This window comes from Molothrus ater, chromosome 9 (assembly GCF_012460135.2).
Source record: "Molothrus ater isolate BHLD 08-10-18 breed brown headed cowbird chromosome 9, BPBGC_Mater_1.1, whole genome shotgun sequence".
In the NCBI taxonomy this organism is placed as follows: domain Eukaryota; kingdom Metazoa; phylum Chordata; class Aves; order Passeriformes; family Icteridae; genus Molothrus; species Molothrus ater.
In genome coordinates, this window is record NC_050486.2 from 4,722,400 (window position 1) to 4,747,458 (window position 25,059).

The 25,059-nt window shown below is 49.2% G+C and overlaps 1 protein-coding gene and 1 long non-coding RNA gene across 2 annotated transcripts in view; one reads left to right on the forward strand and one right to left on the reverse strand.

Annotated features, from left to right (window-relative positions):
• Positions 1–25,059, forward strand: part of TNR (tenascin R) — an 83,801-nt gene that overhangs the window by 49,610 nt on the left and 9,132 nt on the right. The window contains 16 exon segments of the mRNA XM_036387662.2: positions 2,000–2,476; positions 4,259–4,497; positions 4,499–4,523; positions 5,300–5,415; positions 7,811–7,961; positions 10,902–11,171; positions 13,022–13,207; positions 16,569–16,658; positions 16,771–17,034; positions 17,662–17,931; positions 18,032–18,151; positions 18,641–18,784; positions 19,420–19,539; positions 20,196–20,339; positions 20,992–21,122; positions 22,111–22,243. Of these exon segments, the coding sequence (XP_036243555.1) occupies positions 2,000–2,476; positions 4,259–4,497; positions 4,499–4,523; positions 5,300–5,415; positions 7,811–7,961; positions 10,902–11,171; positions 13,022–13,207; positions 16,569–16,658; positions 16,771–17,034; positions 17,662–17,931; positions 18,032–18,151; positions 18,641–18,784; positions 19,420–19,539; positions 20,196–20,339; positions 20,992–21,122; positions 22,111–22,243 (2,880 nt within the window).
• LOC118689410 (uncharacterized) lies at positions 14,537–23,859 on the reverse strand. Its single transcript, XR_004980620.2, has 3 exons — positions 23,720–23,859; positions 23,130–23,329; positions 14,537–14,686 (listed from the first exon to the last, which is right to left on the reverse strand). It is a non-coding gene; the product is annotated as an uncharacterized LOC118689410 (long non-coding RNA).

Sequence of the window (25,059 nt, forward strand, 5' to 3'; positions counted from 1 at the left end):
GGGTCAGAAAAGCAGCACTCAGCTGAAATGACATAGGTCAGGAAGGTTTGGGCTGGCAGCTGCATTTCCATGGCCCAGGAGCCAGCATACTGATAGTTCTCCTTGTCTGGAGGAAGAGGGGCTGTCCCAAAGGGCATCCATCCCAAATGCAGCCCAGCCCTGCTCGTGGCTTCAGCACACCAGGGCTCCTTGCAGGGAAGAAAACACTAAGCAAGGAGAAGCACACAGAGCATCTTTCCAGGGGAAAACTGCTTTTCACACCAAGAACAGAAACAGAAAGGAAGAGAAATTAAAACCATCCCTTTTACCCCCAAGATATTCACTGCATTTTTTTTTTTATTTTAAAGTTTTGCAGCTATTAGTGTGATTTTTCCAGTGGAAGGACACATTTTTCTGTGTGTAGGACACACTAAAATGAAATGGGTGCAATCAATCCTCAGGTCAAGAGTTCCACCAACGGTGTGCTGGTCAGGGAGGGAGAAACAAGGATGGACACACAGCAGGGTGGCTTGGGCTGGCATCTATCATGTGGCCAGTGGAAGTCAATGTGTTCCCAGCCATGGCTTCAGCCCACATCCCTCCCAGTGCCACATCCATCAGCTGCATTAATAACTAAGGCAAAACAGGAAACACCAGTCTGTGCAAAGTGAGGGTTAAAATCACGCAGGAAATGCAATGGGGAAACCTGTTTTAAAGGAATTAATTTGAAACTCTGATGGGCCTATTTGGGTTACTTGCAACATGCATAGACAGTCCCATTAAATATTCATTGCTTGGTGGAGTCCCCACTCCCATCACAGATGTGCCGAGCTAAAACTGGAATAATTTCATTTATTTTTACCAGAGTTGCTTTCAATTCACTGCACTGCAAAGGAATCAGGATCCCTACCCCACCACCCAAGGCAATTTTCCCTGAGGAAAGCCTCTTTTCTCCAGCACACTTACAAGCATCCTCTCTCATCTTTTGATAACTCAGCTAGAGGCTGAGATCTGAAGAGATCCTGACTGGCATTCCCAACATTTGCAGTTTGGGTGGGAATTGTCCTGCAAAGTAACCCAAATGTGTCTGTCTGGCACAGCATGTAACTGAGCTGCTTTTACGTGTGCATCTGCTACATCCCCCACTGGAAAAGCTGCTCAGAAAGGTCAGCTAGGATGAAAAATTTAGCTGGGGACAGAGTCCTGGGGCTTGGGGGTCTTTGGGGTGCAAAGGTTTGGAAGAAGCACAGAAAGGGTTTCTGTCCTTCCTTGGTGGAAAAGCAGTAAAAATGAGGAAAAGCAGTAAAAATCAGCAAGGAAAAGTTTGCCTGCCTGGGATAAACCCTTTGATGGAGCAATGGTTCTGCTTCAGGGCAAAACAGGGGAGCATTAGCAGTGTCAGTGGCTGCTGCCTTCATCCCCATCATCCCTCCTCACCCCAGAGCATCCTGTGCAAGGCTGCCAGGTAAAGAGGGGGCATTAGAGGTGCTGGCCTTGTGCTGTCCCTGCTTTTCCACAACCTCAGTGTGCCCAAAGCCAGCAGTTCTGTCCCAGTCAGGTTTGCCAGGATAGGGATGAGGATGCTTGATGCCTTTGGGTACATACCTATTTTGTAGAGGAGAGAGAAAGCAGCTGGGGATCTCTCAGCTATAAAAAGGAGAAGTGGGTAGATGTGAGACCAGAGGAGGCATGGCTGGTGCAGAGGGTTTCTCCAGGGAAGGTTTTTTCCCAGTAAGAAGTCTAGGGAAGTGCCTGTTGAGTGCTGAGCTGGAGAGAAACCAAAGGGAGCACCTGCACCACCACAAGGTTATGGGGGCACTGCTCCCTAGGGAAAGATCCACCCAAACCCCACCAATTCTTCCCCCTTCAGCCCCAAAGCCACCAGTTTACCAGAGAGAGAACTATCCCTCCCTTGCCCCACACCTTCTCCAGCCCTTCCGAGGGCTGACCCGAGACCAACCCCGACCTTTTCCCACCTCCCACTCGCCGGGTTCTGACCCTCGCTCCCGCATCCTTGCAGGGCAGCTGGATTACATCCCTCAGTGCAGCGGCCACGGGAATTTCAGCCTGGAGTCGTGCAGCTGCGTGTGCACGGAGGGCTGGGCGGGCAGCAACTGCTCGGAGCCGCTGTGCCCCGGGGGCTGCTCCAGCCGCGGCGTGTGCCTGGAGGGACAGTGCATCTGCGACAGCGACTACGGGGGCGAGGACTGCTCCCAGCCGCGCTGCCCCGCCGGCTGCGGCTCCCGCGGGCTCTGCGTGGACGGCGAGTGCGTGTGCGAGGAGGGATTCACCGGGGACGACTGCTCGGAGCTGCGCTGCCCCCGCGACTGCTCGGGCCGCGGCCGCTGCGTGAACGGCACCTGCGAGTGCCAGGAGGGCTTCGGCGGCCCGGACTGCGGCCGGCAGCGCTGCCCCGCCGGCTGCGGCGGCCGCGGGCTCTGCCGCGACGGGCTCTGCGTCTGCGAGAGGGGCTACGGCGGGCACGACTGCTCCGCAGGTAGAGCAGGGCGGGCGGGGGCTCGAGGCAGGGCTAAGCGGTGCATAAGCAAGGGTTTCCAGGTGCCCAGAGTCCCCTAGGAGCGCCGTGAAGCTGGGAGGAATCCTTACCTGGCTGAGAGCATCGCTTAGGAGTGGTGCACTGAGGTCCCACAGTGTGGCTACCTCCCTGTTATCCCTGTCCCCAAAGACACCATGGGAGGTGAGCAAAAAGCTGGTGAGGTTCATCCTATTGCCAGCCGGGGGCTATGTACAAATATATACAAATCACAAACAGTATGAGACTGCTAGGAACATTCCTTGAGCTGGTTTATTTTCCAGCATCAGCTCCATACCCGCAGAGAGCATCACTTAGGATTGATAAACTGAGGTCCCACAGTGTGGCTACCTGCCTGTTATCCCTGTCCCCAAAGACACCATGGGAGGTGAGCAAAAAGCTGGTGAGGTTCATCCCAGCCAGCCAGGGGCTATGTACAAATCACAAACGAGATGAGACTGCTAGGAATGTGCCTTGAGCTGGTTTATGTTCCAGCATCAGCTCCATGGCTGCAGAGAGCATCACTTAGGACACACTGCACCCCCTTCGTGATCCCTGTTCCCAAAGACACCCCAAAGACAAAAGTCTGGGAGGTGAGCAAAAAGCTGGTGAGGTTCATCCTATTGCCAGCCAGGGCTATGTACAAATCACAAACTGCTAGGAATGTTCCTTGAGCTGGTTTATTTTCCAGCATCAACTCCATACCCACAGAGAGCATCACTTAGGACACACTGAGTGCCCCCTCCCCATTATCCCTGTCCCCAAAGACACCTTAGACAAAAGTTTGGGAGGTGAGCAAAAAGCTAGGGAGGTGAACAAAAAGCTAGTGAGGTTCATCCCAGCCAGCTGAGACTATGTACAAATCATGAATGGGATGAGACTGCTAGGGACGTGCCTTGAGCTGGTTTATTTTCCAGCATCAGCTGATTTATTTTCCAGCATCCAGTCTGGGAGGTGAGCAAAAAGCTGGTGAGGTTCATCCCAGCCAGCTGGGGCTATGTACAAATCACAAACAGGATGAGACTGCTAGGAATGTGCCTTGAGCTGTTTGTTTTCCAGCATCAGTCTCATTACATAGTTATGACAATGAGAAGATGCCAGCAGCTCACATCCCAGGCAGCAGACACAGAACTTAATGTTACAACTCACTTTAAAAGTTTTTTGACCAATCACACAAAGCAAAAGCACATTGACAGTGGTTACATCCAGCCACTATAAGCACACACACCTTTGGTTAAAACAAGGCTTGCTTATTTATAATATAATACCTGCTTGTAAGCCTTAAAACACAATGCACAAAACTCATTATTAAGCTTAGAAATTCCTAATATCTTACTAAATATACTTTTCTACATCTTAAAAAATTACTCTAAACAAATGTTAGCACACAAACCACTGTTCTATTGATCCTAACTTTTCTACTTCTTACCTAATTTTTCTACTAACCAATTTTATAGCTACTACTTAACTCTAATCACAATTCTACTGTCTGTAAAACCTATCTTTTACAATTTTCCCAAAACTCTCTAATTTTATAATCCCCACACATCCCAGCATGGGGGCTAAACAGTGCAACAGGTTCTCCTGAGCCTTTACCTTGTTATAGCTGTCCAGACAACCACAGGTATCACATAACCCCCAGCCTGTGCCCGTGGCCCACCAGCAGACCTACACAGCCTCCCACAGGAGTGGAAGAATAAGCCAGGCACACACTGACACTCTCCATACCTCTGTCCTTCCCACCAGTGTCTCCCCCTGAGAACCTGCGGGTGACGGGGATCGGCGACAGCTCCATCGAGCTGGCCTGGGACAGCCCCGGGGCAGCCACTGAGTACGTGGTGTCCTACCAGCCTGCCGTGCCAGGGGGCACCCAGCTCCAGCAGAGGGTGCCTGGGGACTGGAGCAGCATCACCATCACGGATCTGGAGCCAGGTGTTGCCTACAATGTCAGCATCTATGCAGTCATCAGTGATGCCTTCAGCACCCCCTGTTACCTCCAGGGTGATGACCAGTAAGTATCCTACTGCACTTGTTGCTTGCTGCCCAGGTGTCCTGAGGGGATGCTCAAGCTGGCTCACTTTTTACAAAAAAGCCATCTAGCAGCAGAAAGTTGAGCCTTCAAAAAGAAGAAAAAAAAAAATTGTATCACTATAGGGATATAGGAAAGGAAGAAATGTGTCCATCCTCTTCAGAAAGACCAGTTTGGATGACAATCTGGATGTCTAAAAAAAACAGAAAAAGCTTCCAGAGTTTGATTGAAGCCCCCAGAATGTGGCCCAAAGCATAAATTTTTTTTCCTCAGAGAAAATACTACAATATAACACAGAAGTCTCAGGTTCTCCTCTCCTCCTGGACAGATGATTCCTTGTGATGCCTCCCCATGATGGTGCAGCAAGAGGGGATGCTGCTGTGCATCAGGAGAAGCACAGTCCTGGCCAGGACCATGATGCACAGAGGAAAACAGGAGTATCAAGCTGTAATGCCAACCTCCAAAGGGGTTTCCTGGAGATAAGGATACAGAGGGCAGGGAAAAACAGAAACTATCCAGACCCATCATTCACTCTGTTCACATGATAATGCAGTGGGATGCTTCAGTGTCCATAGGTGCAGGCATTTCCCTCTTTTCCCTCCAACCCACGTGGAGCAGGGAAAGAGGAATTTTGCTAAGAGATACCAAAAGTTTCCCTGTTTTTGTTGCCCAGATAACAAAATACCCACGGGGAGCAGGGTGGGCACAGCATGTGCACACCCACCCCACTCTGCTCACCACCCCCTGCTCCCTTGCAGACCTCGCCACACCACAGGGGCTGAAGTTCAAGACTATCACAGAGACAACAGCAGAGGTGCAGTGGGAGCCCTTCTCCTTCCCCTTGGACGGCTGGGAGATCAGCTTCATCCCCAAGGTACTGCTGCCACACCCCTGGCACTGCAGGGTGCACCCAGTGAGAGCATCCTAAATCCATTTCCAATTACCCCCTTCCCCAAACACCCAGCCTGTGTCTGCCATTTCTGTGCTGCACACCAGACTCCCCAGACTGCCAGCCTGCATTTTCCCATTAGTTTTTGTGTCAATGCATGTCCTCAAAGAAATGTCCCCCCAAAAAAATCCAGTGATGTGAAAAAAAAACCTTCCAGCCTCACTCTTGTTGTCGCACCCTCTTTTTCCTTTCCATCTCCTCTACAATGACTCTTCCTACTCCTCCTCCTCCTTTTCCTTGCCCTGCTCTCTACACTAAGCTCCCCAAAGCAGCCTGGATCAAAGTGAGCAGCTGCTGGCTTTCAGACAAGAACCTTCAGCCCCCCCCTCAAGTCACATGCACAGTTCATTCCTGCCATGGAATTTTAATTTTAATCGCAGTGACGAGCAGGTAGAAACCCTGCCAGAAAAGATGAAAGGATAAAAATGTTGCCCTAAATACCCCATATTTTCTGTGCACAGCAACAAAAATTGTACATCAAGTATTTAGGCTATATTCATAATTTCTACACCATTTAGCCACAAGTACAGCTTGAATTGTACATGGAGCCTCTTTATAAGAGCATTCAAGCCCCAGCAGTAAAAGAAATGCTGATTAAGGGCTCAATTATGATGTTTTCACTTGTACAAAAACCTGCACTGGAATCAAAGGCAGCTCTGGGCAGTGGAGAACTGCAGAATTTGGCCCCAAAGTTTTAAATACTCTTAACTATGAAGTATCATTGCACAGCACAAAACAAGGGCCCAATTGCCTTAAATAACTCAATTCTGTCATTTCCAAAGAGTTGCAGGGAGATTATTGATGTGATGTTGGCTACATCCACATGCAAATTGTGTCAGAAGGTGAAGCTCATGCAATGCAGGTATAGACCCTGGGATAATTTGCAGTCACCATCAGCTGATCATTCAGGATTAAAGCTGAAAAATATCAGAGTAAAGCTTTTGGTAGGAAAAAATAGCTCTTTCCAACATTTTATTACTCAGGAATTTAGCTGAACAGCATCCCCGTGAAGCAAATAAATGCAAACCATTGGTTCTTTTTTCTGTTTTTAAGCTTAAACTTAAAAATACATGGAAACATTTTGGGATTTAAAGGCAGATAAGATGCAAAAGGATGGCTGTTCCTGGATGCAGGGTTTTGGGTAGGGAAGGAATGTACTTCTCTGGGCTTTAAAGTTCTCAAATCCATGAGTTAAGACATAAAGTCACAGTCATGTTCCTGCCTATCAGCTGCCAAAATTGGCCTTTCTGGAGTCTCCATCATTGCCTTTCCCCCTAAAATTAGGCAGAGGGTGCTGTGTCCTTTACTGCCCTGCAAGCAGTGCTTGCTTGGGTATATGCTGAAACATTGCCACACCTCAAACAAACCCAAAACCCATTCCCAAAGGCTAAAAGCAACAGAGTTATAATTTATAACTGCAGCATCACAACCTCTGTGAGAAAAACTGACCTGTCTTCCCAAAAACTGGGTGAGAAGGTGCTAATTTGGTCCTCAGCAGCCCAGTGAGGATGCTTGCAGCTTCCTGCAAAGCTCTTTCCACTCTCCTTCCATGGTCTCTGTGATGCTCTCACCCCCACAAAAGCTGGGTCAGGCAGGATTGCCCATCTGCTGCCGGCACTGGGGATGGGGTGGGAAAAGGACAAAGAAAAGACAGATTTAGCAAAGAAAATTAGGAAAGGTAAAATGGTAACTGATGGCTAAAATGGAAGGTTTCCTGTTTAATGAGAAAAGGGATGAATATGAATTGAGAGTTATGTGCAAAGATTTGTTTAGCATGTTATTAGTGAAGACAGCAGCAAGAAAAGATCCTTTGTCCAAGCTCTGGCAGGAAAGGTGACATGTGCAGTTGTTTAAAGCCTCACAGTTTTCCAGGGCAAAACCACAAGGCATAAATGAGTGTACTAAAGATGGCTAAAAAGCAGGTGACAGCAAAATAAAGACCTCACAGCTTCATACCTATACATCACCAACAAAAGGCTCCTGGCACCTGAAGAGCAGGGAAAACAAGCCTAGCCAAGGTTTTGGTTTAATCATCTTTCCTCTTTCTGAACAGCACAGGCACAAATACACAGAAGCTGGGGAGGGAGGAGGGATGGGGAGGATTTTGCAGCCCAACAACACAAGCACTCCATGCTTGGTGGGTGACTTCATCCCAGCTTTCTCCTTCCATGCTGGGGCGTGCCAAGGTGACACTGTGATTTGGGGATGCAGTGTGTGCTGTGGAAGGATGCAACATGGGGGGCACCTCCTGTTGTGCATCAGTCCCCCCCAAAACACCAGCTGGTGAGGGAGGGTTAATGCTTGTTTCATTCCCTGACAGAATAACGAGGGTGGTGTGATTGCCCAGCTCCCCAGCACCGTCACCACCTTCAACCAGACGGGGCTGAAGCCGGGGGAGGAGTACACTGTCACCGTGGTGGCCCTGAAGGAACAAGCCAGAAGCCCTCCCACCTCTGACAGCGTCTCAACCCGTGAGTGAGCCTCACCCGGGGGCAGCACAGCAGGTCCCAAAAATAAAGTCCCATGGGCAGGGATGAAACTTGCAGCCAACATTGCAGCAACTTCGTGCAGTGTTTTGTCCCTCTCCTAAATTGTCACAAGTGCAGAAGCTGTGGCAAGGTTAATGGGGTTGGGAGCAAAGACTCAGTTCTGCTTTTATTGTATAGCTGGATAAATTATTCTTCTCTGGTAATCTCACATTTTGAAGGCTGGATGCCCTCAAGAAATATATCTACAAATGTATTACTTACTCATACATTACAGATTAAAACTCCCACCTGATTTTGTGCCACTAAATGCCCTCACTCCCACCTATTCAGGCAAATCAGGCAGCAGGGCAGGGAGACAGGAGAAACAGCATGTCCCTTCCTAACCAATTTGTTTGCCCACTCACTGGTCCTTCCTGTAGACCAGAGAAAATTCAGCTGTGTCTTCTTGCTGAAGGAGATGCAGTGATGGGCAGAGCTCACAGGGGAGAGGAGTCTCTTCACACCAAATCTGGTGCAGTCTGCCTTGAAAGCCAGGCAGACGTCTACTAGCTCCACCTAAGCTGTTCCGAGAGGAAACAGCACTTAAATAGCTGCCGGAGGGCTGTAATGAGGTGCTGCTAATTGAGGCAGCGCTGAGAGTGAAGGGAGGGTCCCTCCACCGCAGCAGTTTGTTGCAGGGCTGATCTTCCCCAGCACAGTCCTCTCCTCCTGCTTTGCCTCCGTGTTCAGCTCGGCGTGGCTTAATAGAGACATCTCCTGGTCAAGGCAGAAACTTCCTTTCCCTGGGAAGTCAGCAAAAATAGAAGCTGGTACTTCAGACTCGAGGGTTGACCTTTGCAGGGAGTGCAGGTGGAGCAGAGGGCTCCAGGATCTGTGCTCCATGGAGGCATCCCTGTGCTGGTGTCTGCCTTCCTCTGCAGCAGCCCCAGAGCTTCATCCCCACCACCCTTGCTCTTCCTCAACACCTTGTGCCAGGATCAGGCAGCAAAGGCATGGTTTTATGCCATACAGCTAAGTAGATGTGGATCCCCTGGGTGGCTGGACAGCATGTTGGACATTGAGGGTGTGCATGACCTGGTCCTGGCCAAGCTGGACAGACAGCTCCTACCTGAACACTGGGACTCCCAGCTGGGCTCCCTCCTCTGCTGTTTTGCCCCCAGACCTCACCTCACTACTCCAAATTCTTCCATGTCCTTTTCTACCCCCCCCAGTGCTTCCCACCCCTGCCACATGCTCATCCCCCAAAACTTCCAACCCTGAGGTGCAGCATTCAGCTGGCCCTTATATACTGTCATTATATCAGGTATGTGTATACATGGTATAGTCTGAATTACAGAACTAAAGTGGGCTTTTTCACCCACCTTGTGATCATCTAAGTGATAACACAGGCTGCCCAGCAGGCTTCATGCATGAGCACTGCCATGGCACAGGAGTGATGGCAAGGCTTGGCTCCATCCATCCATCCATCCATCCATCCATCCATCCATCCATCCATCCATCCATCCATCCATCCATCCATCCATCCATCCAGTCCTGCTGGACTCAAAGCATCCATCAGCCGGGCTTGAGCCCAGGATGTCCAAAGGTTGAGTGTTGGAGGGTATGGAAGAAGGAAGGCCCCAAATCTCTGCCAAATAAAAAAAAAAAAAAAGGCAGAAATGTCCAAAAATGTCTCCCAGTAGATCTCTGGCATGAATTTTTCTAAAAGCCATTTATCTGAAAGGTTTTTTTGGACACCAACCATAGCCCCACACCCAGCTAGTTATGAAGATTCACCAGAACAGTTGCATTTTCTCCTCTCTTCCCACTGCCAAGCCACCAACAGCTTTATGAGCTGATTCCTCAGTTTAAGGACAAAGCAGGAGCTGGCACCAAAGCAGGAACATTTCTAGAGACATTCCTCAGTTCTCAACACTTGGATCTTGTCCTTGGCCCCATGTTATTTAACACATTGTCAACACCTTTCAAAAGACATAATACTGTTGCTGATAAATTTTGCCAATGATGGAAAGGATCGGAAAAGAGTAAATTGCATAGAAGAACATCAATAAAAGTTGTTTGGATAGTTTGAAGAGCTGGGCACAAAGGAAAATTACATGTTTTTTCAATGCAAAAGTACAAGCAGCTATATAAGAGCAAAGAACGTGTGTTGCAGTTAGATATAGGAGTTTTATATCCTGGGAAATACCACCTGAAAAAGCCAAAAAGGAATTGTTGTTGACAACGAGCTCAAGAGAAGGGCATGAGCTGCATTATAGCTGTAATGGGTGTCCATGAGAGAGCTGCTGGGTCCTGCTCTGGTGTCCACAGAAAGTGGAGAGGGTTCAGGAAAGAGCCAGGAGACTGGGACAAGGGACTGGGCAAACCCATGAGGACCAAACCCTCTAAGTATCTTGGGTTCAGGGTCATGCCTCTTGCCCACACCACCTCTCTCCCTTGTCCCCAAATCCCAATTCCAGCTGCTTTGAAGGTCAGCCTGAAGCATCCTTGAATCTTGGTGTCCCCAAAGCTTCCACCTTTCCCCATCCAACTCTCCCAAATCCTGGGAAATACCACCTTAAAAAGTCAAAGAGGAATTATTGTGGACAACCAGCTCAAGAGAAGGGCATAAGCTGCATTATAGCTGTAATGGGTGTCAATGAGAGAGCTGCTGGGTCCTGCTCTGGTGCCTGCAGAAAGTGGAGAGGGTTCAGGAAAGAGCCAGGAGATTGGGACAAGAGACTGGGAACCATGAGGACCAAAGTATCTTGGGGTCAGGGTCATGCCTCTTGCCCACACCACCTCTCTCCCTTGTCCCCACATCCCAATTCCAGCCGCTCTGAAGGTCAGCCTGAAGCATCCCTGAACCTTGGCGTCCCCAAATCCCCCACCTTTCCCCATCCAACTCTCCTGCAATAACAGGTGCCCGTTTCCCCCCCACAGTCATCGACGGCCCGACGCAGATCCTGGTGCGGGACGTCTCGGACACGGTGGCCTTCGTGGAGTGGAGCCCTCCTCGCGCCAAGGTGGACGCCATCCTGCTGAAGTACGGGCTGGCGGACGGGGAGGGCGGCAGGACCACCTTCCGCCTGCAGCCCCCCCTCAGCCAGTACTCCCTGCAGGCCCTGCGCCCCGGCGCCCGCTACCACCTCGCCGTCAGCGCCCTGCGCGGCGCCAACGAGAGCCGCCCCGCCTTTGCACAGTTCACCACAGGTAGAGAGCTGCCCTTGCTGGGAGAAATGGATTTTTGGGCGTTAATTTTTGAGTCTCTTTGGCAAGCATGGGTAGGTGGATTGCTGCCGTCTGCAGATGGGCTGTCCCAGAGCAAGGAGGAAAAGCTGAGGGGTTTTTGCATCTCGGGGGTTGGTGATGCCTCTTTTTCTGCTGGCGCAAGTGAGCTGGGGTTTGGTGTGCTAGGAGGAAGAAGTGGGATGAAAATACAGTGGTCAAGATGCAGGTGAAAATGGTGGCACCTGCATTCAGCCCATCCACAGAGCAAGGCAGAGCAAATGATTCAGCTCACCCTAAAATACACACCCTATAACTGCCCTCTGTCCCCGCTCCTGCTGCTAGTGGCTGTTTAGCCACTAAACCTCCACTGCAAAAGGTCCTCTCTGCTGTCCCCAAAGCTTCCAGCTTTCCCATCCAACTCTCCCAAATCCTGGGAAATACCACCATAAAAAGTCAAAGAGGAATTACTGTCGACAACCAACTCAAGAGAAGGGCACGAGTTGCATTACAGCTGTAATGGGTGTCAGTGAGAGAGCTGTGATGAATGCCCTGTGCCCCCAGGGATGCTTGTATAGTCCCCAGGGCACTCCAGGTGATCCCAGATGCCAGTGATGAGGCATGGATGGACTCAGCGCCCCCTATTTAGATGATAAACCCCAAACCAACCCCATCTTGGCCATGTCTTGCTGCAGCATCAAGGTTGAAGCTGCCTGAGACACACATCCCCACCAACTCCAGTGCCTGTTCAGACCCACAGCTTAGAACTCTAGAACTCAGCAGTTTACATCCTTAAGAGCACCCACAGCTCAATGCACAATTCTCAAAGGCACCAAAATGCTCAGCACAGGTCTGAGTTCAAGCGGACACTTGCTCCCACTCGGCATCAAGAGCCAAGGCAGGTGCCTTGACCAAGGAATCAGCAGTTAAGCAGCTGAAACCAGCACATGCAGAAACATGGTTATCTTATTTTATATCTTCTCTGAGCACCCTAACTGGTCAGTAAAACTTTAATGAATGTTAAGCCTGCAGATAGCTAAGGGATTTAATTTACCGTGCCATAAAGGAGGAGTCAGAGCGTGTATTTCCGTGCTGGTTTATGGTATATAAATTGTCATGTACATTACTGCTGGCTATGAGGCTCCTACAGTAATAACTGTGGGACATGAATTGTGTGTGTACATATCTCTATAGATAAATATTTCAGACGAGATGCTTACCCCAGCTGATTTGCTGTCTTGGCCTTCCTTGCTTTATTTCTAAAAGGCAACATAAAAGCACCCCCCCAAACTCAGATCCATCACCATTACTCACTGTCCACTGGTGCCCAGCCCCAGCTGTTGCTCACCAGAGGGGTTTATTGTGCAAACCAGAGCAGATTCAGTACACAGCCTGAGCAGCACCAATAAACAAACCCTTTGGGCAGTGTCTGAGTGTGAATGAGCCTGTAAAGATGCTCAAGGTTTTCTTCTAAGAGCAGTTCAGGCCAATGGATGGCTACTACAGAGCCCTTTTCCTCTTACAGTGCCTCGGTTTCTTTTACCTTAATATGGGGGAAAAGAGTTTTCTTTTCTAAATAACATGGAAGTAGCTGCCAAACCAACTTACCGAGGACACTGCCAGCATTTGTGTCACCCTCCTGGGTGGCATCGCCCAGCCTGTGCTTGGAGTGAGCAGGGAGGGAGCAGGGGGTGAGAGCAAATGCTCCAGCCCTTCCTGCCAGGCCATGCTCAGGGGAGGAGGGGGGATCTCCTGGCTGTCCCCCCTGGCTGTGGCAGGGCTGCGGGGCGCGTTCCCCGCGGTGACACCGTGCCTCTGTCCCTTGTGTCACGCAGAGATCGACGCCCCCAAGAACCTGCGGGTGGGCTCGCGGAGCCCCGCCAGCCTCGAGCTCGCCTGGGACAACAGCGAGGCCGAGGCACAGAGCTACAGGGTGGTCTACAGCACCCTGGCCGGGGAGCACTACCACGAGCTCCTGGTGCCGCGCCACGCCGGCCCCACCACCCGCGCCACCCTCGCAGGTACGCACGCGCCCTCGCGCCCTGGAGCCATGATATTTTCTGAAAAATCCTTTCCTTGGGATTTTTCCTCCTGAGAAGCTGAGAGGCCTCAGGAACAAAATGTAAACAATGGTTATCTGCTGCTGTGGAATGCAACAGGTGCATCTGTGATTGGTCTCATGTGGTTGTTTCTGATTAATGGCCAATCACAGTCAGCTGGCTCAGACTCTCTGCCCGAGCCACAAGCCTTTGTTATTCATTCCTTCTTTTTCGATTCTTAGCCAGCCTTCTGATGAAATCCTTTCTTCTATTCTTTTAGTATAGTTTTAGTATAATATATATCATAAAATAATAAATCAAGCCTTCTGAAACATGGAGTCACATCCTTGTCTTTTCCCTCATCCTGGGACCCCTGTGAACACGGTCATAGCGCCCTTCCTCCCCCTCCTCTCAGCCAGGTAGGGCAAAGCAGATGCCAAATCAGCACCAAGACACAGTTGCCCTTGTGCTGGCACATGTTTGAGGTTGTTTTGGAGTTTACTATTTACCGGAGAGAAGGTTTTCCTGGGAACAGAGCTTGTTTTCCCCTGTGTGTGGGTCTGGGTACACTTCCAGCAAGGATCTGTCTGTAGTAATTATATATCCTCTAAACAGAGAGAGACATGGTTCTCCCAGGAAAATCCTGGGAAGCTGTGTAGAAGCTGTGGAAAACTTAAATGAAAGAATTCAAACAATTACTATCTCTCTTTCTGTAACCATTGTTTATAGATATGGTTCTCTAAAGGGTGCTATTCATAGTCACCAATAATATGAGATGTTTCTACTTTGAGACCAATCAAGCGTCACCTTAGTGAGTCACACTGCAAAAAGACCCAGCTACTTTCATTAAACCCTTTTGCCTTCTGATCCACCTGAACACTGGAGTCTTCTTTCTGTCCCTGACTCCACAGTGTCATCTGTCCAGGTGGCAAACAGAGCTGGCAAGGAGCAAAGGGAGAAATGGGAAGAAGTCTATTTAGGCTGATCTACAGGAAAATATTATTTCACCCTTCTCTTTTTTGCTTGTTTGGAAAGAGCCATGGGTGATGATGTCCTTTCGGCAGCGATGGGGAGCCAGGCTGCCTGAGTTTTGTGCCTTTTTCCAAAGTGGGCTCAAAGCAGACCCAAATCTAGAGATGCTGGTTTTGAGCAAGTCCTTTAAGTGGTACATTATTCAGGCCAGCAGAGGGGCTGCAAACACCACCCACCTCCCACTGCCAGGAAAGCCCCAAACACCTTATGCCGCAACATAGCAAAGCACCATGTGAGATGTGATTTCCTTGCTTTTTGACTAGAACTGCTTACCTCGTGAATTTGCTGCTCCAGTGGCATATTTTGAGCAAAGAAAAGAATTATATGCAAAAATGTTCTTATTCATCTTGAAGTTCTTCAGTATGGACGGACTACAGGTTCTCCCATGTTGACTCTCTGCCTTCCCGGGACTTTCAAGGGCTCAGAAATCTGCCATATGAAATTATAGGAGAAAAGTCAGTGGGAAAGCCAAAAGTTAAGTTACAGATACAGCAGCAGAGTCACAAGAAAGGCTGGAGGGCAGCAGGGCAATTAGAGCAGTTATGGTGAAAAATGTGGAATGCAGAAAGAAGAAAAACATCAGGGCTGATTTCTTCTGTGTTCTTGATGAGGAGGCATGGGGAGAAATAGGATGAGATCAGAGACTCAGTGCTGGACTCCTGCTAGCTTTCCTTTAGGACGTTTATTGGCTTTCTAGGTGAGAAGAAGCATTAAAAATGGGCCAAATCCCCCTCCCTGGGCAGAGGCACAACAGTGACACAAACTGACAATATCCATGGCTTAACTTGAGCTTGCCTTGGAATATATGACAAGAGCCTAAAGTCACTTGTTTTTCTCAATAAAACTAAAAAAGCTGCCAAGGCTCTTCCAGACTCAGGTAAGGCTGCAAGAAACCCAACCAGAGAAAGCTGCAGAGATGCAGATTCTTAAGTCAATTGTAGAGAGTGATTTTTTATATAGTACCTCCATCATCACACAAGTGCATTGCTTCCAGTCCCCAGTTTACTGTGTCATAAACAAACCAATTAAAAAAAAAAAAACCACCAACCTAGTCATAGCAGAAAATAATGAAAAAGCCATTCTGCTAGCAAAAAAAAAAGCTATGATACTCATAGTGTGGGTGGCACACGAGCATCTCCCATAGCTCTTTATGTACAGAGTAATCATGGCCTCCAGTCTTGTTGGACTTTGTGCAAAACCCATTGGGGTTTTTCCCAGTCACCCAGGACCTGATGGGATCCATGGTATGAAAGTAACCAGCAATTCTTTCAGCCAGTCTCATCTACCTGCAGGAAAAGCAGTGAGGAATGGCACTGAGCAGAATTTATCAAAGATTTACACTTAAAAGTGCAGCAAGCCTGGCCCTGACCCATAATCTCTATTAAAAACCAGCATTTGCACAGAAATAACCATAATTTTGCTCATCCCAAAGAGCTGGGAGAGAAAAGGTTTATATCCTCCCACTGATTTCTTCCTTCTCCTACCTTCTGCCAGGATCTTTTTTCCAGAAAACTTCTGACACTTATTGAGCAGGGTCAAGGGGGTCCATCTTCTCCCCATCACCAAGACTGCACTGTAGCAAGAGAAAAGCAGGGAGGAGAGTGTCCCTCCCTCCTGACCTCTTGGGAAAGGTTTTGGTGGCTCCAGGGGATGCTGCCCCCGGGTAAGATACAAAGAGGCTGAGCTGGAAAGTTTATGGGTTTTTCTAGCTTTGTGGGAAAGATCATGAAGCACAGGGAAGAGGGGAATAAAGCCACCAACAGCCAAGCAGAAGTGACAGGCAGAGGCAAGAGATATTCCAAGGAGATAAAGCAGTGCAAGAGGAAAGGAGCTGGATGAGCTCAATTCCCAAGTCCCTTGAGAGAGGCACCTCAGGATACGTCCACCCTAAAGAACAGGGCTTGATTCAGCTCCCAGAAAGACTGCACCTTTCTCAATTAATGTGCATTTCATTTACTCTGCATAGTTTATTTCTCTCCAAGACACCAGCCCTGTGACAATATTTGATCACTTTAGAAAAAAAAATATAGCTACTTTATCATTTCCATCTCAGCTCACATACACAAGAGCTTCTGTCTCACCGCCAGCAACTGCAGCAGACCTCAGCAACAACTTTTAAAAATGGCTTGTTTCTGAGCTAAAATAACCCAAATTCCCTGTCCAATGGCATCCACGGGGCTTTTTGAAAAGACTCAGCTCTTCTGCAATGTGCAGAGGAACTGCTGACCTGAGGGATATCCTGGAGGGCCCTGAGGTCACTCTGCCAGCTGCTGCTCTCAAACTCTGTTGTGTTCTCTGCCCTCCCTGGTAGATCTGGTGCCGGGAACAGAGTATGGCATTGGGATTTCAGCTGTGATGGACAGCCAGCAGAGTGTGCCAGCGACCATGAATGCCAGGACTGGTGAGTTTGGCCCCACTGCCTGCTCCAAGCACAGCTGGCTGCTATGGCTCAGACGCCCTCATGGGACAGTCTGTGCATGGGGACAAAGCTCTGCACCAACCCTCTCCCACAGAGCTTGACAGCCCGCGGGACCTGCTGGTGACAGCCTCCACTGAGACGTCCATCTCACTGGCCTGGACCAAAGCCACGGGTCCCATCGACCACTACCGCGTCACCTTCACCCCTGCCTCGGGAATGGCCTCGGAAGTGACAGTGTCCAGGGACGAGTCACAGCTCACCCTCTCGGAGCTGGAGCCCGGCACAGAGTACACCATCTCCATCATCGCTGAGAGGGGACGGCAGCAGAGCCTGGAGGCCACCGTGGATGCCTTCACAGGTAGGGAAGCACAAGCTGGCATGGGGACAAGGGCACAGACCTTGTTGGCATCTCTGCCAGCTCACTGCATCCCTGGCATTAAAACCCTTGAACTGGTGATGGGGATGAGAACTGGGGTCAATGTGTCCACACAGGAGCAGGTGACCTCAAAAGGAGGATGGCCCTACCACTGTGGTGGCACAATCCCTTTGGCCAGCAGCACTGAACACACTTGCTTTGCTGGACAAGACAGAACTGGGGAAACAGATAGCCCTATGCTGTCCTCTGTGGGCAGGGTGGTCTGTGTGCCCATAAGAAGAAATGAAGCCTTGGGGGACCTCACAAGGACCTCTGGCTGAAAAGTCTGCAGTCATGAAATGCAGACAACATATACCATCTGTAGTGGGACAGTTCCATTACTCACTGTATGGGTCTGGGATGGAGGATGCTTGCAGTGGAGCTGAGAAAAGCACCATTTCCCCCCTCCTGGTTCTGCCTTTTGATCCCAGCAGAGTTTCAAATCAATGGAGAGCCCAGATCTTCAGCTTTGCCACCTCTTTTAAGTATTTCCCATTCAAGCACTGGGAAAAACATGGAGGTAAGGATCTGCAGAAGGCTGGAGTTGCATCTCTCCTCTCCATCTTCCAGGCGTTCGGCCCATCTCACAGCTGCACTTCTCCCAGCTGACATCCTCCAGTGTGAATGTCACATGGAGTGACCCATCCCCACCAGCAGACCGCCTCATCCTCACCTACAGCCGCCGGGACGAGGAGGAGGAGGCCCAGCAGGTCACACTGGATGGCACCCGCAGGCACACCAGCCTGACGGGCTTGCAGCCATCCACAGAGTACCTGGTGTCCTTGGTGGCCGTGCATGGCACCATCAGCTCTGAGCCTGTCGTGGGCTCCATCACCACAGGTACCACGGGACACCCCCCAGCAGGCACAGGGGAGGGCAGGCAGGGGCATGGGGAGTGGGCCTGCCTCCCACAGCTTTTCTTTGTGCTCCATCTCACCAGGGATTGATGCACCAAAGGACCTCAGGGTGGGCAATGTCACCCAGGAGTCCATGATGGTCTACTGGAGTGCTCCCATTGCTGCCTTTGACCACTACAGGATATCCTACCGTGCTGCCGAAGGTAAGGGGCCACACCACTCCTGTTCATGCCCCGAGCTCACAGCTCCAGCCCTCCCTCCATCTGCTGGCCCAAGCAAGCCACTAGGTCATCCCCACCCAGGCAGCACCTCAGTGCCTTGGGCAAAGCCAGCAGTAACTGGGATTGGCTCTAGGGCAGAGGATGGGAAGGGACCACTGCAGCCAGCTCGGCACAGAGGGGCACACAGAATGGCCCCCAGCAGTGTGCCCTCCCCAGAGATGGTTAAATTCAGGGCTCAATCCTGAAATCCCAGCTCTCTCATCTGCTTCACCTACCTCATCTCCCTTGGCCCTAGTTTTGGGGATGATGCTGGAAAGGCCAGGCCAGCAGGGTGCTGGGCACAGAGGAGTGCACCTGCAGGCACAAAACCCAGTTACCTCCAGTGTCCTGTGTCCAGCCCTCCCAAGCCCCTCCTGAGCCCCAGGGATGGGGCCAGCCATGAAGTCAAAGCTCTTGGCTCCATCTCTGCAGGAAGGACAGAGAGCATGGCCATCTCCAGGGTTGCCACTGAGTACACCCTCCAGGACCTGCAGCCTGCCACCAAGTATGAGATCGAGCTGAAGAGTGTGCGGGGCCGGGAGGAGAGTGAGCTGGCCTCCATCACTGCATACACAGGTGAGAAGGAGCTCTTGGTGGGCAGGGAACAGCCAAACAGTGTCAGCTCCATCCTGCCCAGGGCTGGCAGTCCCTGCCTGCACTAATACCCAGGTGACTGAGAGCAAGCAGGACCTCACACCAGCTGGATGCAAGCTGGAGATGATAAGCAGGCCTCAGAAGGGCTCAGTGTGGGCTTTTGAAGTATGTCTCAGCAAAGTTTATCCCAAATATGCATGGGTAGTCATGGGTAAAAGTGATAAACCTGTGTACCAGGCACCATGAAGCCAGAAACATGCTGCTGGGCAATCATGACAACCTTTCCTAAACAGAGTACAGATTTCCAGAAATAATCCCTAGGGAAGCCCTGTCACAAGCAGCATCTGCTGCAAGAATAAAACCTTCTGCTATCTCCAGACTCCTCAAAGCCTAAAGAAAATCCCTGACAAGCTAGACTGGGCATCTAGAAAAGAGTGGAAGAGCAGCCCAGGTAGCAGAATAACACAAACTACAACATCTCTGCACTCCAGCTTGGGCACACTAACTCCTCCTTGGGCAGCAGGGCAGGGCATAGAGCAATATGCCACAAGAAGCCCTTCCAGCTCATAGTCCAGTCTCCCAATGCCTCTGACTCTCTGGATCTCTCCCCCATGCAGCCATGGATGTCCCCCTGGGGGTCACAGCCACCAACATCACTCCCACCGACGCGCTGCTGCAGTGGAACCCGCCGCTGTCGGAGGTGGAAAGCTACGTCCTCATCCTCACCCACCGTGCAGGTACCCCAGGGCTCTGCTTCAGCTCTCCTCTGCCTCTCTCCCATCCCAAAGCCCAGGGCTCAGTAGGAGCCCTTCATAGAGGGAGAAGGGAAGGAGCCCTTGCCTTGGGGTTTTATAGAGATTGTGGGAAAAATTAGATCACCCTTCAGACTGAACAGCACCACTGTTTCAGCAATAGAAGTGCTTTTTGTCATAAGGTCATATCCAGAGACACATTTTGGAGAACCACCTTGAATGTCTACCCTTGTCACAGACATCTTTTATGAAAAATCCTTTCCTTTGGATTTTTCCTCCTGAGAAGCTGAAAGGCCTCAGGAACAAAATGTAAACAATGATTATCTGCTGCTGTGGAATGCAACAGGCAGATCTGTGATTGGTCTCATGTGGTTGTTTCTAATTAATGGCCAATCACAGTCAGCTGGCTCAGACTCTCTGTCAGAGTCACAAGCCTTTGTCATTCTTTCTTTTTCTATTCCTTGCTAGCCTTCTGATGAAATCCTTTCTTCTATTATTTTAGTATAGTTTTAATATAATATATACCATAAAATAATAAATCAAGCCTTCTGAAACATGGAGTCAGATCCTCATCTCTTCCCTCATCCTCAGACCCCTGTGAACATGGTCACATACCCTAACTCATCCCTTTTTTCTTACAGTTGCAGGAGAAACAATTCTCGTGGATGGAGACAACCAGGAGTACCAGCTGACAAACCTGCTGCCCAGTACCACCTACACAGTGTCTATGTATGCCACCAGCGGGCCTCTCACCAGCCAGACCATCAGCACCAACTTCACCACTCGTATGTACAATCCCTTCCCTCACCCTTCATCCCTAGCCATGCACTCACCCCAGGAAAAGCAGCCAGCAAGGCTGAGCCAAAGCTCTTGTTACGTAGCTCGTGTGGGTATAGAGGTAGCCATAAGCCAAAAGGACACAAACACCATCCCAAATACCAGCACAGGGCACAACACGAGAACACAATTTTAATCAACAAGCATCAACTATTATTTTCACTCTTTCAACATCCATCCATCCATCCATCCATCCATCCATCCATCCATCCATCCATCCATCCATCCCTTTTTTCTGGTGATTTTCCCCTGGCTGTGGTTTCCTTAGCAGACCCCTGACCAGGTCTTTTTTTTTTTGCCTAAGGCCATAGTCCAGAAGAACACAACAACCCATTTTGCTTGACAGGTCCCATAGCACATGAATTTCACAGCTGTTACCCTTAAGGTGGCACATAGGTAGAGGAGGACTTCTAGAGGGTTTGCAGAGCTCTGTTCAAGACTGGGGATGGGTGATGAGATCTTGAAACTGAGGGTGAGGATGACTTTGGGCTGTAGCTCAGTGCTGCAAGGTTGAATCCCAGTGTACTGAGTTGGGAAGCAGGGTTGAGGTGGTTGTGTGTGAGAAATTGCACTTCCCTGTGTTCCTATCCACTCTTGCAGTTTTGGATCCTCCAACCAATCTGACAGCCAGCGAAGTCACACGACGGAGCGCCCTGCTCTCCTGGGTTCCTCCCGTAGGAGAGATTGAGAATTACATCATGACCTACAGATCCAGCGATGGCAGCAGGAAGGTGAGTGAGTCCTCACACCAAAGAGCCTCAGTCCTCACACCAAAGAGCCTCATTCAGTCAGGGAGTAATAAGACCATGTTAAAATAAGCAGGAGAAGCCAAACAGAGCAAAAGAATGATGCTCAGTGGCTCAGGGAGGCCAAAAGGGCAGACACTGCTTCCTGCTAAGCAGGATGATAGGAAAAAGCAAGAAGAGATTGTCTAAGGTAAAATGTTGATGCACACCTACTGGTCTGGGCCTAGAGGGTTTACCTGGAGAGATTGGTGGAACAGGGGCAATTCACAGCTTGTGAAACACAAGCAAGCTGAGGCAGGAGAATATTATTCTGCAGAGATGCTAAAAAGGCCATTTGCCCTTCCTGCAAAAAAGCAAGACAGGCACAGAGAGCTAATTAATTCTGCAATACAATACATTTGATTATTTAATGAGTGTGTCCACATCTGCCTGTCTGGAGGAGCTGCAACAAACACCATCAGAAATATGTCATGGCAAACAGTCTGATTTCCTTTGCTGGTGTGATTGGCTCACAGCAGCCAGAGGATAATAGCTTTGCAAAAGGGACCCAATAATGTTGTGTGGCACTGGCCAACAACCAAAAAATTAACATGACAGGAATCAACAGAGTCAAAACTGGCTGATAACCAGGTTTGGCCAGCTCTGTTTCTTGCACTGCTTGGGCAATCAGTCATGTCTGGTACTGAAGGCACAGGTCCCAACAGACCCAGCTGACAGAGGACACAGACTGCAAACATTTAAATCCATCTCCAAACCAGGTTGCTTTCCCCCACCCAAACCATTCTGAAATGTTGTCTGTATTGGCTGAACTCACATTTGCTCAGCCCAGGGGTTTAAGCAATCATGCACTGCTCCTCAGCCAGGCTGCAGCAGTTTGTGGCTTCCCTTCCCTCCTCACTTGCTCTTTAGGCTCCCCAGCGCTTTTCTCATCTGTTGCTCTTGGTGTCTGCCTCCTTCTGGGACCCATGTACAGGAGCTGATTGTGGATGCAGAGGACACGTGGATCCGTCTGGAGGGGCTTTCTGAGACCACGGAGTACACGGTGCACCTGCAGGCTGCCCAGAACGCCGTGCGCAGCGGCCTCGTCTCAACCACCTTCACCACAGGTGAGGACTCACTCTGCATGCACCCAGACACCTGCAGGCTGGCCCACATATCATGCTGGTAGGAATGGACTGCTCTTAGTGACCTTCCCTCCTCAGGCAGCATTCCTTCATGATCCAAAGAGGGGTACTCACAATGCCATGACCCACGGCGCTGCTTTGCTACAAAATGTTAATGGCTGAAGGAGCTATGATTCAAACACAAGACCCAGCCCAGGGCAAGGGGGTTTGAGCTTCAGACCAGGAGCCATCTACCAGGCCCTTTGCCTTGCCCATGTTCATCCTCAAGTGCATAAACAGAAGAAAAAATATTCACTAAAATCAACAACACATATCAACAGGAATGCTGCTGGGAGAGGACCCAGCGAGTGTCGCCATGTTATGGATATGATATCAAAGAATCAGAATGCTTGGGTTGGAAAGAATCTTTAAAGGTCATCTAGTTCAATTCTTCTGCAGTGTGCAGGATCATCTTTAACTTGATCAGGTTGCTCAGAGCCCTGTTGAATTTGATCTTGAAAGTTTTCAGGGTTGGGGTATCCCTGGGACTACCAAGCAAGTGCATCTCTCCTCCACCACCACCAGTGGAGTCACAGAGAGCAGAGCCAGAACTTTATGTAATTACATTATTCCTCCCCACTCTCATTCTGGAGCATTCACAATCCACTAAGGCACTAAAGTAATGGGAATGGTTTGGTTATGAAATCAAAAGCTGGGCGTCCACAGTCACCAGGACCCTCAGAGACAGAATACTTACTCTACCAAGAATGAAGTTTGCAAGAGAATGTCACCAGTGCTCCCATCCTCTGCAACCATTCATAAGAGAAGTTATGCAAAGCAAATTGTGCCTCATCCTCTTTGAAAAGCATGGCTAGGCCAGGGTACTTACAGGCAGAATTCATCTTGCTCAGAGCTAGGAATCCAATCATGTTTTTCCTGGGCATCAACAGCACTGGGAAGTCTCCAGATGATGTCCACCAAAATTCCTCCCATCTGTGCTGCCAGTTTAATTCTCAAATTAGGAGAATTTTCTTTGAATCTGCTGTGGATTCACTTCTACATCTTGGTTACATGCAAAGGTCTCTTCACCTGCTTTTAAGAGATAACAGAAACTATTTACATCAACACAAGAAGAAATTACTTCTCTAATACAGCTACAAAATATGCTTTCCTCTTGTTCTCGCCTCTTACACATGTGCATAAATCCAGTGCAATTCAGGCAGGTGATAGAAAAAGACATGTAATCTTTGAGGCTGCTTGGGAGTCAGGGATGAAGCTGCATGGGGGCGACTTCTCAGGTGGGATAAAGCAGCAGAAACCCACTTATGTCAGGCAAGGAGAGCACCTTTTACATCAAACAGAAGTGTCAGACCTCAGCAATGTCAGTCCCCATTGCCAGCTGATGCAGCATCCAACACACTTGACTTGCTTTGAAGATGAAAATGGGCATTAGCAACAAGTCAGTTTCTCCCCACTTACCCCAATATTGATGAGACAGAAGCAGCCAGGAGCAATCACCAAGGCAGTGCAATCCATGGACAGCATCTCTCATCAAAGCATCCAGATCTCCAACTCAGTTTACTCTGGCAATGCATCAAGGCACTTTGCAGAGAACAAGGACTTGTCTTTAATGACAAAAAAAAAAAAAAAAAAAGCCACTCAGGCTTAATTTAAATTGTTTTGCTTCCTTCTGCTTACATACACATCCCGGGGTTCTTCTATTCCCCCTGACATATTAATAGCTCAGCCTCTTTTGTTTCATGTTTGCATAAGGTTCTTGGGGAATTGTATACAGATGAGACAGAAGGAAGAAACAGATACAGTATTTATAATTTATAGTGGTTTGAAATGTCTTTCAAGGTCTCCTTGGCTCTTAAAGATACGAATATAAATTAAGAAACAAGCAATCTCCACAGGGGAGCCCAAAGTGGTTGTTGTTGAAGAAGTTTCCATTGTTGGATACTATAAAATACAAACAATGTCTCACCAGGCTGTGCTACAGACCATGAAGATGGGGAGAAAAAAAGAGAGGATCTTCAACATTTGGACACAGCAATGACTTTCAAGTCTTCAGGTCGCAAGGTGGGGGGGGAATACACCCAAGTGGGGAGCAACAGACAAGGGCTGTGCCTTGGTCCTATGGGGCACTGCACAACTGTGATGGACACACACAGCACAAAAGATCTGAGGGTCCCTCACACCTTCTCAGTTTGTTACAGAGACATCCTTGAAAACCTTATCCACATTGCCAGCTCTGCACTATTTATTCCATCATCTATACATACCAACAACAAAGAAAAATGTGTATTTTATTTCCCTCTTTTGTCTTAAATAAGAAAAAAATGTTCCCAGACCTGATATTCCAATACTGCCAGAATAACTGTCATAATTAAGACTCTCCTAAACTCTGACCACAAAATAAGATGTTTCCTCATTAGAGAACACCTGTATCACAGCCACACAGCCCATACTACCTACCTCTAGCATCTCACACAGCCTCATTCCTGCTCAGCTTGCAAGTGACAATTAGCTCAGCGTAAGTCCACCATCATTTCCAAGCTCATGGAGAATCAGGAGAATCCCCCTGGAATGAGTACTGTTATAAAACTTGATTAGAGCTGGCAGTCCTGAGAGGAGAACAGGTTTTTGGTATTTTCACAGCTGTCTAAATATGCTGGTGACAGCTTAAACCCCAGGGTTTCAGACACAGTGCAGAAAGATAGTCCAAGAAGTGACATCCCTCATCATTCATTGTGACATTACCATGCACCCTTCCAGTATAAGACATATGGAAGAATAATTAATATATGCACACATTT